At 44.0% G+C, this 19,910-nt stretch overlaps 1 protein-coding gene across 1 annotated transcript in view; it reads right to left on the bottom strand.

The window, feature by feature from the left end:
• The window catches only part of NCAPD3 (non-SMC condensin II complex subunit D3), a 48,486-nt gene extending 28,616 nt beyond the window's left edge, over positions 1–19,870 (bottom strand). The window contains 13 exon segments of the mRNA XM_015245578.3: positions 3,295–3,384; positions 3,614–3,670; positions 4,075–4,327; positions 4,456–4,581; positions 5,346–5,418; positions 6,625–6,758; positions 8,389–8,476; positions 8,662–8,723; positions 8,828–8,995; positions 9,595–9,779; positions 13,990–14,152; positions 17,039–17,193; positions 19,772–19,870. Coding sequence (XP_015101064.3) covers positions 3,295–3,384; positions 3,614–3,670; positions 4,075–4,327; positions 4,456–4,581; positions 5,346–5,418; positions 6,625–6,758; positions 8,389–8,476; positions 8,662–8,723; positions 8,828–8,995; positions 9,595–9,779; positions 13,990–14,152; positions 17,039–17,193; positions 19,772–19,832 — 1,615 coding nt within the window. The 5' untranslated portion in view covers positions 19,833–19,870.
• Positions 19,871–19,910: the final 40 nt, after the last annotated feature.

Here is a 19,910-nt window from a genome sequence, read left to right as displayed (position 1 = left end):
CAAACTCTGCTCACAGATGGTGTGATCTGATTCGCAGATTAGCCTAAGGAATCACACACACTCACACAACCTGTTAGGGCTAGTAACAAATTCAGCAAGGCTGAAGTTGTGAAAACTGGCAAAGAACAATTCAAAAATGAAATTGAGGAAGCGATTCCATTTGTAACAGTATCAAAAAGAATAAGATGTTAAGGGGTAAGTTTAAAGAGCAAGAGTTACACACTGAAAACTATAAAACATCACTGAGACAAACCAAAGACCTAAGTGGGTAGAAAAGCATCCCTTGCTCATGGGCTGAAGGGCTTACTATTTTTACGATGGCAATACTCCCCACATTGACAAACGGATCAATCCGTATCAAAATCCAAGCTGGCTTTTTTGTAGAAATTGACAGCTGAACCTAAAATTCATGGGGAAATACAAGAGACACAGAATAGCGAAACCAATCTTGAAAACTAAGAACAAGAATGCAGAACCCACACTTTCTGATCTCAAAATTAGTGTAAAGCAACAGTAATCAGTGTGGTACTGGCGTAAGAATGGACAACGGAGTGTCAAAGGAACAGAACTGGGAGTATAGAAAGCCCATGTGTCTATGGTCAACTCATTTTTGACAAGACTGCCAAGAGCATTCAAAGGTGAAGGAACAGTCCTTTCAACGGTGCTGTGTCAATTTGATATTCACATGTGAAAGACGGGCCCCTACCTCACACCAAAATTAACTCAAAACTTAGCAAAGGCCAAAATGTATGAGCTAAAACTATAAAAAACTCTTAGAAGAAAACATAGGAGTTTCTTGGATTAGGCAACGGTTTCTTAGCCATAACACCAAAAGCACAAGCAAATAAAAGAAAAAGTGGACAGACTTCATCAAAGCTAAAATGCTTTATGCCTCAAAGAACACCAGGAAAGTGAAAAGATAACCCACAGAATGAGAAAAAGGTATGTGCAAGTCATGTATCTGATAAGGAACTTGGAACCAGAATTACAAAAAGAACTCTTTAAACTCGAGAATAACAGGATAAATGAGACCACCTTGGCTGTTCCCACTTTTGGCCTAGTATGAGCCACGCTGCTACGAGCACACTTGTACTGGCTTTAAGTTCAAATATGGTCCATTCCTTCTGGGTGCTCATCTAGGAGTGGAACTGCTCGGTCACAGGGTGACTCCACGTCTAACATTCAGGGGAACTGCCAGGCTGAATGAGCACACAACACGTGGTCTGTCCATACAATGGACTGTTATCGTGCCATAAAGAGGAACAAGATGCTGACCCTACAATGTGGATGAACCTTGAAAATGTGTGCTAGGTGAAAGAAGCCATCCACAGAAGGTCACACACTGTAGGATCCATGTCTTTGGAATGCCGATACAGGCAAATCCAAAGACAGAGGCTGGGGGAAGGGAGAATGGGGCATGACTACTAGGGGTGGGGTGTCTTCTTCAGCCAATGGAAATGCTCTGTAACTGATGACATAATTTTGTGAATACACTAAAACCCACTGAATTATACACTTTAAATGGGGAATTCTATGATACGTGAATTATATCTCAAAAGTAAAAGCCAAACAAACAAACAAAAAAACACCAAAAACAGTGCTTAGTACAGCCTGGCATGTAGTAACTATACAAATTTTTTAAAGTATAATCAGTGCCAACAATGTAAGTCATTTCAGTTTATCAAAGATAAGATAGGACACAACAAGCTCTTCATATCTGGCAAATTTGAGTAATTTGGAACCACCACTGAATCAATACAACTTGATAGTTCTAAGTGTCTGTGCAACAGTAAACCTGTAAGACTTGCTAAGACTGGAGTTAATGCAAACATTCAACATTTTTCTAGATTAAATCTTTATGCATTTTAGGGCATCTCTATTTACACTGAGTTATTACTCTGAATTTAACTTGAGTAACACGTGCTAACTTCTAGCCATGTAAATGTAGTATCTGAGGCTGATCTGATAATTATCTCCCGGCACCTTACAAGAACCTCTGCACCTATCCCCTAACATTACAACTTCACGTAAATAGAAGCAGAAACACAAATGTGTAAGATTTATGCACCCATGTATCTGCCTTTCCCACCGCTCCTTAAGAGATGGAACCATGTTTTATTAAAGTGTGTATCTACAATGCCTAGCACAGATGAGGAGGGACCAGACACATGTTTACAGAATAAACTAATAAATCTTATTAGAGAATTTATCCTCTGCACACGTGTTCTTTCTCTCTCTCGTGTCTCTCTCTTAAAGTCCCTTCTCTAAACACAGTTTCTATGGCCTGGACCACAGCCCTCTGTGAAAGACAGGGATGTTGGGAGGGCCAGAAAGCAACCGGTGGGAAGATCTGCTGACTCCAAATCTTGGGTCCTGCAGCAGTTCAGTAACAGCTCCCACTTCAAATGTAGCTCTTCCCCCAATATGTTATGCAACATTGTAGCACAGATCAAAGAAAGCCCAGAAAAGTAAAGTGACTTTCTCAAGACCACACAGCCAGACAGAAATAGAATCTGAGAGTAGCCCCAGGGCCATCCACCACCAAGCCCAGGGTTGTTTCTTCCCTCCAGAATCACACTGATGCTTTCCTACCCCAGATTACTCTGGGTTCAAGTCGATGAAGAGAATAGGCATCAGCATGTTCAGAATCCTGCTGGAGTCCATGGGTTAGAGACCCCCTCAACCACTCCACCCACTAAAAAACTCTCGTACTATTGGTGAAATTAGAATCTAATTTCTCAACTGTCCTTTCAGTGGAAGTTTGGACTCACAGTTTCCTACCATGTTTTAAAAGTAAATTCTGGGATGGCTTAGAGTCAAGATGCCACATGGAAAAAGTAATAAGAAATAAAAATGAGAAAGATGAGTGAGCATCATACTATTGTCCAGCTTTCCCCTTTTCTGTGATGACTTTTATCCAAACAAATTTAATCTCTACTGCACTTTCCATAGTAACTGGTTCTTTCTGGTCAGTGAGCCCAAGCGTTCAGAACAACTGACTTCAATAATAAGCCATTTGCTAATATTCTCTTGAGTGTTACAGAAACACTGGGGTTTACTACACGACAAGTGAAATACAACTTACTCTTACCTTAAAATGAAATACAGTTTAGTAGAAAGACATCAATTAAAGATATAAAATAGAAATTACTCCACTTTTAAGGGGAAAAAAAGATTTTCCAATTCTTAAGGCTGAAAATGTCAGAAAAAACGTCCAAGGTTTTTGTGCCCTACTCACAGCTGTCTGAAATCCAGCAGTTACCAGCGCCCTGACCACGACAGAAGCCGACATACCCCTAGATCCAGCTGGTCCACCACTGCTGTCTGTATGGGTCACCTCCGAGCCTCCAGGGGGGCTAAGTGTCTGCCTCTGAGAGGAAAAGGCTTAAAAACAGATTTAAAAAGGTTCTGTCATTAGAGTGAAAACTTGTTACACCTTTTAGCAACATAAGCATTTAAGTTACCGCAGCATCACTGGGTTGGTGAAGAAAATAAGCACAGTACTGAAACAGGTAGTACAGAGATAGAGAAAAACACCTCCAAAATCCAGCGAGTCCTTTATGCAGGAAAACAATTACTCAATATTTCAAAATGTATTGATCCATTTCATTACCTGTTGAATGTTTTGGCAAAGCGTCATGGTGGCTCTCTATTCCTGAAATTGTAGAGCCTAAAAATAAGCAGATAAATAAGAGAGAAAAAGGCATAATGTCAAAAACCGTTAAGTAAGTATCTACAGAGGAATCAACATCAAGATGATGAGGCCTGAAGACAAGGCAGGTTTCAAACTTCTGACAGTAACAGCCCCCTTGGTGTACACTGGGTGGACGTCAGGCCCCATACAGCCCGCCCAACGATGCAAAGGAACAGGGAGCACAGCCAGCCACCTCACCTCTGAAACACAAGCATGTGAGATACTTAAAAAGGCTTGTCTAAAATCATGGACAGTCACTGAAACGCACTGAGAGGGTCTCCAAGGGCCCCGGTCTGTCATGCTATATCTGCTGCTTTGGCCAGAGCAGTTTCTGGACCAGCAGGACGCAGACTGGACCCCACAGCGCTCGCCACACTCACTGTTAACAAGAAGCTCCAGGACACTCTCGGACGCAGACGGGACAGAGAACTCCAGGCAGTGTGCGAAGCTGGAGAGCGCCTTGCTTCGCACGGTCGGGGCCTTGTCTAAACACCGGGCAAACATGATATCCTGAACCAAGAACTTATGCTTCAGGAACCTGTGCTGCTCTGGGGGGAGCGTGCTGTCCACCTCCCGTTCAGGCCGCTCCAGCAGAGCCAAGGCAACGTCAAGGGTGAACACCCGGTGTGGGATCTGGAAAAACAAATTGGACGCATCTCCATTAGACAGGAAGAAAACCAAAGCGTCCCTGCATCTTCAGATCTGTTCGTCAGAAGGCTGCGGAGCCGGGAAAGAAGGTTTTGTGCAGATGTGTCCCCTACCTTGGAACTTCGCGAGTATCTGTAAAGCCAGGCAATGAACGCAGCATATTCCCCACAAGGAAGCTTGCTGAGCAGTTGGACCAGGGACTGAGCTGCATGGGTCCGATACTCTGACTTGTCGATCACCTGAAACACAGCACTGGGAGGCTGACTGGCCAGCATCCACCTGCAGGACAACTGAAACACTCCTGGTAATACACGTGGACAACCAGTGAGCACACCAGCTCAACGACAGGCGCTGAGCAGCAAATGTTACAGGAATGACTCACCAATTCTAGGTCTTGGTCCCCTCTAGAAACTAACCTATAAGAAATCTCTAAGCCTTTTCCTAAGAAATACAGATTTAGCCAAATTTCAGAGTTTATGGACCCCTAAGGTCCACAGAGTTTCAGTTAAGAATCAGCTGTTCAAACTGTGATAAAAGTTTAAGAGAGAATCATAGAAATCAAAACACTGACTGGATATTGGATGACTTTAAGGAACTACTGTGAATTTTTTAGGTGTTTTAATATTTTGTGGTTATGCTTTTAAAGAATTTTTAATCTTTAGAGAGACACATGAAATATGTATGTCTGAAAGGATATGATGAAATTTGCTTCAGAAGAAAATCCAGTGTGTACATGTGCTGGGGGACTTACACCTTATAGGGATATACGTGACACAAAATTGTTGATAATGTGTTCACTCCATCCTATTTCTTCATGTATTTGAAAGTGTCCAAAATTAAAAAAAACAACACTATCTCGGGAAACACCTAGTGAACATACTAAATAAAGCTGTTTAGCGAGGACAGACTCATCCCCTGGGATGGACACAGATGCATACACATACACAAAGACACACACCCTCCTCCATATGTACTCACGCACTTTTATTAACACAAACCATACCTTGGCACAGATATGCTGCAGTAAGATACGAAGGACTGGGAACACACTTTCCTTTAGTTCATCCACAAGAGAGCTTAAAAAAAGCAAGCAAGCAACACGTCCACTGTTAATCATACACTTACAATGATAATAAAACAGCATTTTCCTTGAATCCATTCTCAAAAACAGAGAAATTTCTGCACTTTAGAAATCCTGAATATTAAAACAACCCCCATACTGTAAGCACTGTTTCAGAGCATGAAGATTAAGACAAAGTGTCCTAGCAGAAGACCATTCCCTACTCCCAGGTGGTCCCCGAGCTGCTGCAAGTGGACAGCTGGGGTCAGGGAGGAGCAGGTGTGCAGTCCTCACACGACCTTGGGGCTACTCAGGACATTTCATATTAAGAGTAAAATATATCCATCTGGGGTAAGTAAAGACGAAGACACAGTACCACCTCGTGGTGGCTCAGTGACATGTTCTGCTTCGATGATTTACAGCAGTACTTCTCCAAACTCCAACCCAAAAGGAAATTATTATAATGCACAGATCTGAACCACGGTTACTGTTCAGCTTATTCACACATCATATGAATATTACTGCAGTGGCACCATTAACTCACGGAAGAACTAGAACAAGTGTTTCTACTTAAAACATCTTAGTTATTTGATGTTCAAAAAAATCCTTAACCAGAGACACTCACTCAAGGATCGGATGGCAGCCTGTACTGGACTCCACTGTCCACAGCCCACAGCTCCAACCACACCACGTCCCGCGCCTACCTCCACGCACACACACACTCACACGCACACTTCCCACTTCCTCACCACCTCCACGCTGCACACTGAACACCCAGTAACGGAGGGAAACAAAAGCCAGTAACACAGCAAACATCATTTTGCCAATAAAGCTGAGACACGGAACTTTTTAGGTGAAGCTAAGTGACTCCTGAGGGAAGAACTGGTCTATTAATTATTGCCAAAGAAGCAAAAACTAAGTAAGTAGAAGTAACAAGGAGCAACAAGGAGATTCAGAGGAGAGAAAAGCAGAAAAAGCCCAGGAAGAGGCGGGCTTGGGGAGGTAAACACCAAGCTGACCCCACAGGCAGGCCACGGACTGCAGGTGCGCATCCCTCCCACAGACCCAGACCAGCTACAAAGTGCTGTATTTTGAGTCCCAAACCACAAACAGATCACAGTTTTGTTAGTTTCCATAGGTGTCATAAATCTTGGTTAGTACAGGGCCCAGAAGACTGAGGGAGAGTGAGAAACAGTAAAGCTCCAAGCGGTGAGTGCACCACCTGATAAAGCGAACCGCCTGGTTTCTACTGCTGATGACCGGTGAAGTGACAGCAAGGGGGGCGCGATGGGAGCCCTCGCCCACTTCTAACATTAGTATGACGTTCAGCATTTGATGGAAAACACAGCTGATAACCTGGAAGAGAAAAGAAAATTCAATTTAGGGCATGACAGAGAATCCCAGGGCCTCGGGGACTGCAAGCAGACCACAGCGAACCACTTCAAGTGTCTGGAGGTGAGTCAGGTTGACACGGTATTCAGTAATCACACCACGCAAACAGTGAGAAAGCCCTGCTTGTGTGGGCGACGACAGGCATATCACCTTGTTCTCTGTCCACCTTCTTGCATGGCAGCCCAGAAATCAGGGCCCACGGAGGACCACCTGCAACTTACAAAGAATGCTACTGATAACCCCTTACAGAAAAAAGATGATGACACCTTACACCTGTACTTCACCCGAGGCTTACAGAGCACCTTCCACGTGTATCCCATGTAATTTACTCAACTTGTTCATTCATTCATCCAGGAAACAAAACACTTCCTGAAAACCAAGCTTATGGCAGGCATTGCATGAAGCACGTTCAGGTATTACCAGATTTGATCATAACCCGAGACCTCCCAGCTCCATGAGGTAAGCAAGGCAGCACCTCCATTTTATACTTAATACCAGTATTATTATTTCTACTTGATACACAGCAAGAAACTCCAAAGGTGAATAGTCCAAACTCAGCTAATTAAAGGTCAGGCTATAACCAATGTCACCCAACATCAGGACAACACTGTCACAACAAGAAAACACTACGTCCTCAGAGACACTGCAGACACAGAAGGGTAACTCTTTCCACCCACCTTTTGTTCTACACACTGAAAAGCACATGGGGATTAGAAGCATTACTGTCAATTCTATCACATCCACATTCAAACACAGAAATGACAATGACGTAATGAATCACAAAATACGGAACGTTTTCTAAGCAGAAGGCACTGTGCTGAGGCACTTCATGTCACCCTCCTGACACATCTACAAGGAAGGTAAGCCTTTTGTCCTTTTCGTCCAGACGAGAAAACTGAGGCCTCAAAGGTCCAGTAACTCACAAAGGACACACAGCCAGTGAGCAGCAGTGCCTGAGTTTGGGCACAGAGGTGCAGAGGCCACAGGCCTGGGGCCCCTGGAAACTAAGCATATCACAGCCACCAATGGCACAGGACCTTGGGCTCAAGTTTTTTGCAAACTCTTGTTTTATTAATGACATCCAGGTTCATTAACACCCCTAACTCCAGCGCCCAGAGCAGAGGGGCTTCTAAGGTCACCTGGGGGCAAATCACACATGAACAGTAACCAGGAATGTGTCTGCAGAATTATCCACCAAAGTACAAACACTAACAGAAGTACTGAAGCACACATGAATTGCCAAGGGAAACCTGAAAACTCAATGACTGTCTGCTCTTCTCTTGAGAAGAATTTGGTAAAGACTCTGTAAAAGTAATGCTCTGTTCAACAGCTCATCTGTCTTTCACCCAGTTCACACTGGAACCAGTCTCTGTGCCGTTTCCCATGGCCGCCAAGCATCTGGGTACGAGTCTGATAATGAACAGCAGGCAACCAGTGGCAATGGGGATGCTTTTCATCACACAGAAGTCCTCAGGTCATGAGAACAGTCTGATGAGTTAACACGGCATCACACCAACTGCTTCCAGCATTTTCCATCTGACGACCTGCAGGCTTTCAATTCAAAGAGCAGCTCAGTTATGTCCCGTCTCTTTACCTTATCCCCTTCCCCATGGACTGGGGAGCACAGCAAATACAATCCGTGATAGGCCAGTTCTGGTATGTATTTTGCTTCGTCAAGGTTTCTAAAGAGAAAAGATTAGTTAATGGGTATGACTTCACCTGGAATACTTCCCAACCCTATAAGCCATATTTAAATGAATGAATTGGACCCGTGTGCCAATTAGGAAAAAGACGGCACTTAAACTTCTCCTGGAGCAACTTATTGTACAATATTTAAATATTAGCACTGTAAGATTTAAACACTCACCTGGCTTGTGTAACATGAAATTCATGAAGAACTGGTTCAAAATTAGTTAATGCCACAAAAACCTGGAAAACAGATGCCCAGAAGAGGTCTCATCTTTCCTGCTCCTCAAGTGTCAGCCATCGTCTGTGCCCTTGCATGTGCCCAAGGCTCAGGAATTCTCACTTACCTCTACACAATTTTGTACACATTGTGGCTTTTCTTTCAGGGAAAACTTGGGCAGAAGCCTTAAAAAGTTCTTCAAAACGTGAAAGATAGCATTTCGAATCCGACAAAGGTCCCGGGCAGAAATATAAATGTTCTCTTCATCTTCTTGTTCCTCAATAATTTCATCCATCTAGATTATGAAGAAATGTACAGCTGACTGGGTAACACTGCCTAACACTTTCCCGGTGGTTTTCATGTCCCCAAATGAAGGCCAGTGAAACCCCAGGTAGTCACTGAGATGCTGAGCAGGTCCCCTGCCTGCTATAGGTCTCTATGGCCAGTGATCGGTCACTGGACTGGTGGATGCTATCACAGTTTCTAGTCCCATATTTTGGAACAGTGAGAATTTTTGTGTTTCTCAGAAGTTCTGAAGTCAGTGAACTTCTCTCTACCATCCAAGAATTTGGAATTAACATCCTTCTATGTTCTTATGGATGTCAGTCCTCAGGATACTTCGACCACCCTCTCTAATGACAATAAGAACATGGCAAACACACCTGCCAGCATGTGGGAGGCACAACTGGAATGAGACCAGGAAGACGGCAAGGCAGAAACCTACGCTCAGGAGAACGTGGGGCAACCGAAAGTCCTACTGGCGCGCTGACGGTACCTAGGGCCTTCGGCTATAATCATGACCCTGAAACCCTGCCTTAACATGGAGTTAATTCTTAAATAGGTCAGAATCCCCTGTTGGTACAGACTTGCTCTACTGGCCCACTCACTGCTCACCTCCGTGTCCTCTTTCCTGGGGAGCTTCCCCCTCTTCCTGCTCCCTCGTGGATTAGCCTGAGAGTTCTTTGGTTGTTCTTTTTTTCTCTTCTGACTCGAGCTGGACTCCTGGGGCCAGCTCCTCTTTAGAGTCTGAATACATTTGTCAAACATCACTGGGTGGAATACTTGACTGGCAACACTGCCTATTCGTACAGAACAGAGAGTAAGCAGGACAGATTTCAGTGTCTTGAAATACGTCTGTAACAACAACGAAAAATTAAAAAGCAAAATCAAGCTTCTCTTTAACGTTGAATAACAATGAACCGTTAGCAAGAAAGCTCCATCCAACATCAGCCCTAGGCAGTGAGCAGTTGGGCTGATCACAAATAAGTAACGAGATTTCCTATCTGGCCATGAGGGAGAAACTGGTTCTATACTTGTCCTCCTGCTATAAACAACTCTACAACTGGACAGAAATTTGTAAAATAACCATTCTAAGACACAGAGCAAGAAGCGGTCTAGCCATGTAACCCCTGAGAACAGGGAAACCAGTGAGGTAAATCCTCACGCTGGCCTGATTTTGTGTCTAGAGGCGATGTCTGGGCAACAGCAGGAAGATGGTGAACCTGAGCACAGACAGACCGAGTCTGGAGGGCGAGTGGACTGGAGGGTACGGAGCAGGGCACTGGGGGAGTCTGCACAGCACTGATCACCGCCGTGCACACTAGAGGGACCCCCAGGAAGGTGGGCAGAGCAAACTATCAACAGGTGGGAGACGGGCAGCTTTCAGAGCACACCATGGGCAGAGACACGCCAGAGCTAAAATACAAAAGACATTTGTTTTTTGTTTTCTAAAACAATTAAAGATACTTCAAAGAGAAATGTTAGGGATGAACTGTGTGGTTCATGACACGTGGAAATGAGATGTATAACTACAGCAGCAGACAGAGGAGGGGAGGAGGGAGACTGCACTGTCTCATGGTCCTCACATCACCTATAAATTAGTGGAATATCATCTGAAGACACACTGTTAAAAGTACTTACTATACATCCAGAGCAAGCACTTAACACACACACACATGCAAGTAAGTACAGTCAATAAGCCTGAAGTGGGGGATGACATGGCATACTAAGAAAAAACCAATCAAAGGCAGGAAGAGGGGAAAATGGAACAAAAAACAGATGGAAAACAGAAAATTAATATCAAGATGGCAGGAACACAACCACACTCATAATTATATTAAGTGTAATTATCTAAACTGCCCAAATGTTCCATAAAAAGACAAAGATTACTGAGAGGATGAAACAGTGCAGAGCAGTCTTCAACACGCTGCTGAAATATAAGCTCACAGACACAGCACACGTAAGGCATGAGAAAGGGTATCCCAACCAAGGACAAGTTATGTAGTAACCAGCTAAAGATTAAAGAAAACTTCAGCGCAAAGAATACAGTCAAAGAGGGACATGACACAACACCAAAAGGGAAGACATTCGAGCATAAATGTCTGTATCCAACAGACTTTTGAAATACCTTAGGTTAAAATCAACAGAATTGACAGGAGAAACAGATAAATTAACAATTATACCTGGAGATTTCAACACCCTTCTCTCAGTAATTGATGGAATAAATAAACAGAATATCAGAAAGGGTATAAAAGACTCGAACAACCACAGCAACCAATTTGACATTCATAGAAGAGAGACCCACCAAAGGTAGAATACACATTCTGTTCCAGTGTAAACACAAGATTCACTGAGTCAGAGCATGTGCCAGGCCACTTCCGGAAAAAAACAAAAAACTCAGTAATTTAAAAGTAGTGTAATCATACAAAGTATGTGCTCTGATCTCAACATAATTAAAATAGAAAGCATTACAAGATTTCAGGAAAGTCCTCAAATACTTGGAAATTAAACACACTACCAAATACCACAAGAGAAATCAGAAAATTGCTTTGGTCTAACTGAACAGATCATCAAAATCTTCAGGATGCAGATGAAGCAGTAAATAGAGGGAAACGTGTAACATTACGTGTATTAGAGACAAAGAAAAGTACATGAGAACAAAGATCTAAGCACCCACCTTAGGAAGTCTGAATAAAAACAAATGAAACCCAAAATAAGAAGGCAGGCAACCAAAGAGATAAAACCAAAATCACTGAAATAGAAAATGGACAAACATTAGAGATAACCAGTAACAGCAAAAGAGGGTTCTCTGAAATGATCAATCTCTAGATTGATAAAGAAAAAAAATACAGATTAGCAACATTAACCATGAATAGAACACATCACTACAGATTCTACAAACAAAAAATTTCTTTCAGTGAAAACTCAGGCCCAGATACCTCTCTAGCGAATTCCACCAAAAATTTAAGAAAGAAGAACAACCATTTCTTCACAAACTTCCAAAAAGTAGAATAGGCAAGAATATTTCCCAACTCATTCCATGATACTGGTATAGTCCTAAAACACAAACCATCAAAAAGACATCAACAAACAAGCAAAAACTTATCTATGCAAAAATACTCAATAAAATATTAGCTAACTGAATCTGACAAGATATAAAAAGGATTAAACACTATGACCAAGGTCATGCAAAACTGGCTTAACATATGAAAATCAATCAGTGAATATACTGCATTATTAAAATGAAGAACAAAACCACACGATCACCTCACACACAGGTGCAGAAAAGCAAATGACAAAACCTAATACTCATTCATAATAAGACACTCCACAAAGTAGGAATAATAACTTGATAAAGGCTAGCCTCAAAACACCCTCAGCAGGCATCATAAGGGCAAAAGACTGAAAGTCTTCTTCCTTAGATCGGGAACAAGACAAGATGCCTACTTTCCCAATTTTATTCAGCAGTGGACTAGAGGATCTAGCCAGGGCAACTAGGCAACAAAAAGAATTGAAAGGCATCCAGACTGGAAAGGAAGAAGGAAAAGTATGTCTATTCACAAGTGACTTGATCTTACAGGTAGAAAATCCTACTAGAACCAGAAAATGAGTTCAGCAGTTGCAGGGTACCAGATCAATAATCAAAAAGCGACTGTACTTCCATATACCACCAGCAAACAATCTGAAAATTAAATTAAGCAAACAAATTCATCTACTACAGCAGAGACAAGAATAAAATACTTGGAAATAAATTTAACCAAAGACGTGCAAAAGCTTTGCACTGAAAACTACAAAACATCACTGAAACAAATTACAGACCTGAGTATATGGAAAGACATCTGTGTTCACATCCTGGAAGAGTCAATGCTGTTAAGATGGCAACACCCTCCACATCGATCTAGTCAATGCAATCCCTGTCAAAATCCCAGCTGCCTTTTTGGAAAGAAATCGACATGCAAATCCTAAAATTTCTATGAAAATGCAAGGGACCCAAAATAACTAAAACCATCTTGAAAAAGGATAAACTATGATCAAACATTATCAACAACATCCCAACCATAATCCAGAAACATTTAAAGGCAGCAGGTAACTGGCAAAAATATGACTTGCTGGAAAGCTGCAAGTGGCCATGTCATCAGTAACAGCCACCTCTTGGCTCTGGAACAGAAGGAGCTGAACTCAGCAAGGAGAGAAGAGTGAAACTGGGTTTCCAACACCACCACTTCTCTGAGAGCCCAGGTATAACTGAGACATCGCTCGGCCAATGAGTTCTTTGGGAACTTATTTCAAAAGTCATCACAGGAGCATTAGCAACAAAACAAATCAATGTTCAAGGCTTTACACATCTCTACCAATTTCCAAATCACATGGGAAAGTCCTTAACATTCATTACAGACATACCAATGTAAACAATGACAAGCAGAAGGAGGGGGCAGCGGGGGGCAGGTCCTGATTTCTCTTCAGGTGAACTGAGTTCCACAGCTATAGCCCTTCCCTGCCCCCTCCACCCCTTCTGCTCACACCTAAGTGCTCGGCCCAGAAACGAAGTGCTACAGCATCATAGACAGACTGTCCTGTGCTTCCCTCACTGAGACCAGCTGTCCACAGGCCTTCTGGACGAGGATGCTTCCAACCAGTTCCTACACCCACACGGGGGAGAGAATACCCCCCGCCCCCGGCACTTTTCTCAGCTGGGACAGGGAGGCAGGGGAGGCCGGGCAACATCAGAGCTGAATGCTAGGAGTGCAGCTCCTGTAACTGGGAAACAGCCCCTCCAGCTGTACCCTCTCGGATTATTTGTATTAGGTTACAGACCCAGCACAGAAACACATTTACAGAAAAATGGGAGGGGCATTTCTCCAACACTGGTGACATGCCATGTACTTCCAAGATTTACTGTCATCTAATCTGGGAACAAATTCATTTCACAAGTGAGGGAACAAAGTGTTCAAAACAATGCAGACAAATGAAAAACTAAAAGGCCTGTCCTATCACACCAAACCCACATACCTGGTACTTCCAGCAGCAGAAAATAAAGTCCGGCAGCGTGAAGGCCGAATTCACGATGCTGTACACTGACGCTCTTCTTATGGACCACCTGAACAAAGTGATGGAACAAGGCCACCAGTGCACCATGAGAGATGTTGTTCTCGATGAAGAAGGTCCAGACGCTCTGCAGGAGGGGCAGACCACAAAAGCCAGCAGTTAGAGAAAGGGAAAATCTCCTACTATTTGATTTTTGTACGTACTTAAAGCCTTACAAAGAAGAGGAACAGGCCATCCTGGTTCCTAATTATAAGTGCTTGCCATCTTCACAGGGACTAAGATAGAAAATTAAAAATGCAAATGCATTATTCAAAATTACAAAGATAAATAACTATATAAGAAACTTCAATAATTATACTGCCAAAATTTTTTTGGGTAAGTTTGAAGCATATATATTTCTGAAATTATCGTAGGTAAACTACACTCAGATTTTGGGATCTATATTAGCAACTGCTCAGACAAGTTACCCCTTCATCTAGGTTAAATTCATTCATCACTCTAATTAGTAACTGAGGAAATCAGAGCAACTTCTTTCAATCTCAATGTTCTATGATCAATGGGAGTAGAAAAGGGAATATCTGAAAGTTTCTCCCTCAGCAGGTTTCAGAAGTAGTCTAGGGAAGAAAGGAAATAAACCCCAGAGAATAAACCACAATTTTATTAATTCTGCCACTGTTCCATGCTTTCTCCTACTAAACACAGGAAGAGGAAACAGATTATTTCTATAAACCAAATGTAACAGGAATTACACATTTTATTCTGGGCTACCTTAAAAAAAAACATAAGCCCACAAAAGTTCAAGAAATCAGACCTTGCATGTCCTGCTTCCCTGAAAAGATGGGGACAGTGGTAGGTGGTGCCTTGGCTGAGACACTGCCGAGCACATGCCGCTTCACAGCAGAGACTGTCTACAGTCCTCTCAGCGCTCTCCTTTCCCCCACATGGAACTTCTGGAAGAAGCCACCTTCCACCTTCGCAGCAGTTACATCAGCTCCCCTCCCCTCCCATCCCCTGCAGCTGTGACCCTGGAGACCCAGTCACCTCTGCAGCATGACACCTGACGAGGGCCGGCTAAGTTCACAAACCCTATCAATTCAACCTCAGAAATGTCCCTAGGTTCTAGCCCTCCAACCATAACTCCAGAGGCTGCTGTAACATAAAAACACAAATGAGCAAAGTATAGTTGACCGCTGAACAGCTCGGCAGGGGTGGGGGTGGGGCGCTGACTCTGCGGAGCCCAAACTCCTCAGTAAACGGGTTCCTCCATATCCATGGTTCTGCATCCATGGGTCCAACCAACCCAGACCGTGTACTCCTGTATTATTTACTACTGAAAAACTCCACATATGAGCGGACCCGTGAGGTTCATACCCATGTTGTTCAAAGGTCAACTGTATTATCCGCAGGGTACACTGTCTCCCTGTGTACAATGTTTTCCAGCGTCAGTCAGTCCGTGGTCAAGAACACCTGTCCTAAAGCAGATCTCTCCATGTTCCTTAGTCCACTGCTCACTAGAACCTCTTCCTCCGAACCAGGTGTGAGGACTGAGTGAGTTAATACACGACGAACAGCCTGTCACAAACCTCCAAACCCCACAGTGCACAGGTCAGTTCTGCATACCTTGCCCTGCCCTGCCCGACACATTCCCACTGTGATGCTCCCTCCATAGGATGCCCGGGGACCCTCTGTTCTGCTGGTCTAAATTGTACCTACTTGTGAAGACTTGTCTGCAGCCAGCTGCTTTCTTTCTGGAAACTTCCTAGTCTTACCGAGCTCCTTTTCCATGCCTCTGTCAGACTGCCTCTAACTAACCTGTCTTAGAGCAGCTTTCACAACACAACCCCGATGGTATGGTCTCCACCTGTGTGGCTGGATGGTATGCTTCGGTCAGTGCAGAGAGTGGACTGGGCGCTCCAAGAGCCAAAGCTTATTCTCCTCCTTCATATCGGGAGAGGCTCCGATTCTTAATAATCATGTGATTGTCCAAGGTGCTTCACTCAGCACTCAGCACTACACTTAACGAATGTTTAACTGGATGATTTAATTTCTGAATAGCTACATGAGCCTTGTAACTGAAACATTTTTTGATAATTTAAATTTTCCAGAGATGTTAATATCTAAATATATTTTGTTAAGCTTTCTACCCCTTCAGCCTTTTTTTAAACTCCTTTATTGTAGTATGGTTCCTGTACAGTAAACTACATATATACATGTGTACAATGTCACTGAAGGATAGTGTACACAGATGTGCAATCTGATGAATTTTGATAGATGTATACACCAATGAAACCACTACCACAATCAAGATAGCTAACATTTCCATCACTTTCCAAGAGGTGGAATTTTTTAATTCCCAATTTATCCCTTCCCACCCCCTTTTCCCCCTGGTAACCATAAGTTTGTTCTCTGTTTGTAAGTCTGCTTCTGTTTTGTAGATAAGTTCAGTTGTGTCCTTTTTAGATTTCACATATACGTGATATCATATGGCATTTTTCTTTCTCTTTCTGGCTTACTTCACTTAGAATGATGGACTCCAGGTCCATCCATGTTGCTGCAAATGCCTAGCCCTTCAGTTTCTGAAAAGCAGTTAATGATCTAAATAGTAATAAGCACACTGAGTAGACTCAATATTTAAAGGAACTCTTTTTTCCATTTGTAGTGATCACTTCTCAGTTTAATATCAGATTTTCTTAAATTAAGGCCTGAATTGTCACTGCACTGGCCATCTTTGCTTATTTGGTTTGTCTGGTTTTCCTTCATGCCTTGGCCTTTATTCTTTAATTTGCTCTCGTAAAAAGTGGCCACGACTTGACAAAGACTCACAGAACAACGCCTTGAGCCTTTGGGAGAAAGGCTGTGAGGGCACACTGGCGAGTGGACCCCACTCTCGTGCTGCTCACTGTGCTCCTTATGAACTATACACTGAAAAAAGCTACGCTTTAGATGACAATGACTTTTGCCCTCTACTTCTAGCAAATAAAGATGGCTAGTTTGATTAAAAAAATTTTTTTACCTCTGTAGATCCATGTTCTTCAATAGCAAAAGGGAGAAGACTGTCATAGAGTTTTGTGAACGCACTTAATCCATTCTCCACGATCTCTGCTTCAATGCTGGGATCCAGAGGCTCAGTCTCTGTGAACTCCAATTCCCACACTGCGTCCACCCATTCTAGTGGGAAGATGCAATTAAACCAACAAATGTTTTACAACAAGTAAACACCAATAAGCTTTAGACACCAGGTACATTCAAGAACAGAAAACTATACCAGTGCAAGTCTCACTTAACCACACCATACAGGTGCAGCATAATTAGACACAAGCAAAAAAGGTTAAGGAAATCGTTTTTTGATCATAACTAACAGTTGGTCATTAGGTTGGTCATCTTCTAAAAATATCAAGAACAAAAATACTTTTTAGATATAATAGTTTTGGGATATGATCCAGCTTTCCAATATATTTAATCTGGAGAGGAAAGAGAAGGTTAATAAAAGATTACCTCACCTGCCCCTTTGTAAAATTCTTATAGCCAAGTCAATAAACCCAAATAAAGTAACAGTGCAAAGGGACACCTGAGGCAACGACTATTTAACGTGCTTTTTTTTTTTTAAGGAAACAGGCTTTAATCATTGCTGACAACTGGAATATACAAACAGCATGACAATTCTGAGTATATCCACAAGAAAGATCCTAAAGATAGTATAGATTCCATGAAGAGAAATTTCTAATTGAAAAACCTGTCAGTAATCCAGGAAAGAAGGGACAAGTTAAGGCATGTTCTGCACCACAGAGACCTCAAGGCTCATCCCTGAGTAAGGTGGGGTCTGGGGAGACGTGCAGCCAAGCAGAACTGTTTCACCTGCTTTCATCACTCACTTGCTCTTTCCTAATTGTTCTCTTAATAAATACAATCATCTTCTTGCATCTTTTCCTGCCTTTTCCCCATACATTCCACCCTTTATTTTATATGCATATTTTTAAACACACACCTGTATTTCTGATCTCACTTCTGATTCGGAATTACCAAGGCTCAGAGGTAAAAGATCTGGTGTTAGGAAATCAATATATTCAATAAATGATAGCTATTATTAAGCTTACAATGGGTGGGTGTTAAAACAGCAGTAGCCCAGTACAACAGTAGAGAGCAGATAGATTACTGGAGGAGGGGAGGGACAGAGGTGACATGAGGATTCTTCTTCAGTTGCACCTACACGTGGGGTTACCAGGGAAAGACATGCAGAAAAGTGCATCCTGGACAGAGAGGACCCCATAACAAAGCAAGGGGGGGAAATAAAGTGTGACCTGTTTGTAACAGAACAGTTACAGCACTGAGTTCCCCATGAAGGGTGAGCTGTTATCAGTATTTACTCAGCAGTTAGCATGCGCAGGTACTAAATTAACCTTCATAAATCCCCAGGACACAGACAGTATTATTCCCATTTGACACATAAGGAACCGAGGCTTAGCAAGGTTAACCAACTGGCCCGCGATCCACAATGCCAAGCGGTGGACCAAGAGATCAGTCCCTGGCTGACTCCAAAGTTCACACTCTCGGAAGGGACCACCACAGGGTATGCGAAGGGCTCTCATGCACAGGCCAGACAAGCAGTCATTACTTAAGAAGCTAAGGGGAGCCACTAATGGTTCGAAGACTTGGCAGGGTCACGCCGGTATTTTCAAGTGATCCTGGCAGGGGAGCGGAGTGGGGCCAGAATGCAAGTCCCAGAAAGAGGCAGATTGCGCCCCAAGTGCCCAGGCCGGCAGCGGACAGGCGACAGGCTTGAGACAAGGAAGAAGAGGGCAGCGCACAGACATTCAGGGAATAACAGCAATTAGCACCAGTATGGCGGAAGATTCAACTCCCAGTAGGCCTTGAGGGAGACCTGACTTCTAGTAGATCTTGAGCTTCATTATATGCTGATGGTGACAGAGTAGCATGATACACAACATGCCCAGAGAGGCCATGACAGTCCCAAGGATAATCACAGAAGGTCAAAGAGTGGGCCGTGGCAAATTCCTGGGAATCCCCACCCCTTCCCCAGGGTACACGGAATGGTCCTCCCACTTGTAGGCCTGAAGCTACTCAGCCCACAAACGCTGGCAACACGACGCCTTGTGGCCGCGTCTCTCTTGCTTCCTCCTCTTCGGAGACCACCCGCACTCGGTCTGTGGAGTGTGTACCTACTTTTACTTTAGCCCGAGCACCCAACCCTACACCTCTTGGCCTTTCTCTCGCCTTCTGAAACAGCCTGCACTCTATGCAGTGTGCATCTCTCTAAGTAAATCTGCCTTTACTCAGCAGTGGCTCGCTCTTGAATTCTTTCCTGCGGGAAGCCGGGGACCCATACCTGGTGGGGCGCCTCCCAGGGGCTCCCCAGAAACCTGGGACCCGGCCCTCCTCACGCGCTGAATCCGTTTTTCCTATGGCGTGGGGACGAGGGGCTGCCGCCACCAGCGGCTGGGGGGCCCACTGGCCTTCAGTGACGCCGGGGGCCCAAGGACGCCAGCCACACCCGTGCCCCCTCAACACCTGTGCAGGAGGTCAGTCCGGCCAACAAACAATCAGCTAAAACCTCGGCGCCTGAGAGGCTGTCGGCGCAGAACAGGAGGCAAGGCCAAGAAGCGGCAAAGGAGCCTCAGAGACCCGGCCAACGTCGCCGCCCAGCGCCGGCCCTCCCCAGCCCCGGACCCCGGCCTCCCGGGGCCGAGCGCCCCTCCCCCGGCGCCCCAGACTCGGGCCGCGTCCTCACCCCGACTGAGGTCCAGCGGGGACCATGGCTGCAGGCCGCTCCCCAGGCTGGGCCGCGCCATCACGACCGCCGCTCGCCTCAACTTTCAAAGCTCGCTCCCGCGCGCGCGCCTAAGCCGTACTGCGGCCCAATCGCAACA

This window comes from Vicugna pacos, chromosome 33, assembly GCF_048564905.1.
Source record: "Vicugna pacos chromosome 33, VicPac4, whole genome shotgun sequence".
Classification (NCBI taxonomy): domain Eukaryota; kingdom Metazoa; phylum Chordata; class Mammalia; order Artiodactyla; family Camelidae; genus Vicugna; species Vicugna pacos.
Note: the sequence above shows the minus strand (reverse complement) of the source record. Positions and strands in the feature narration are given on the sequence as shown.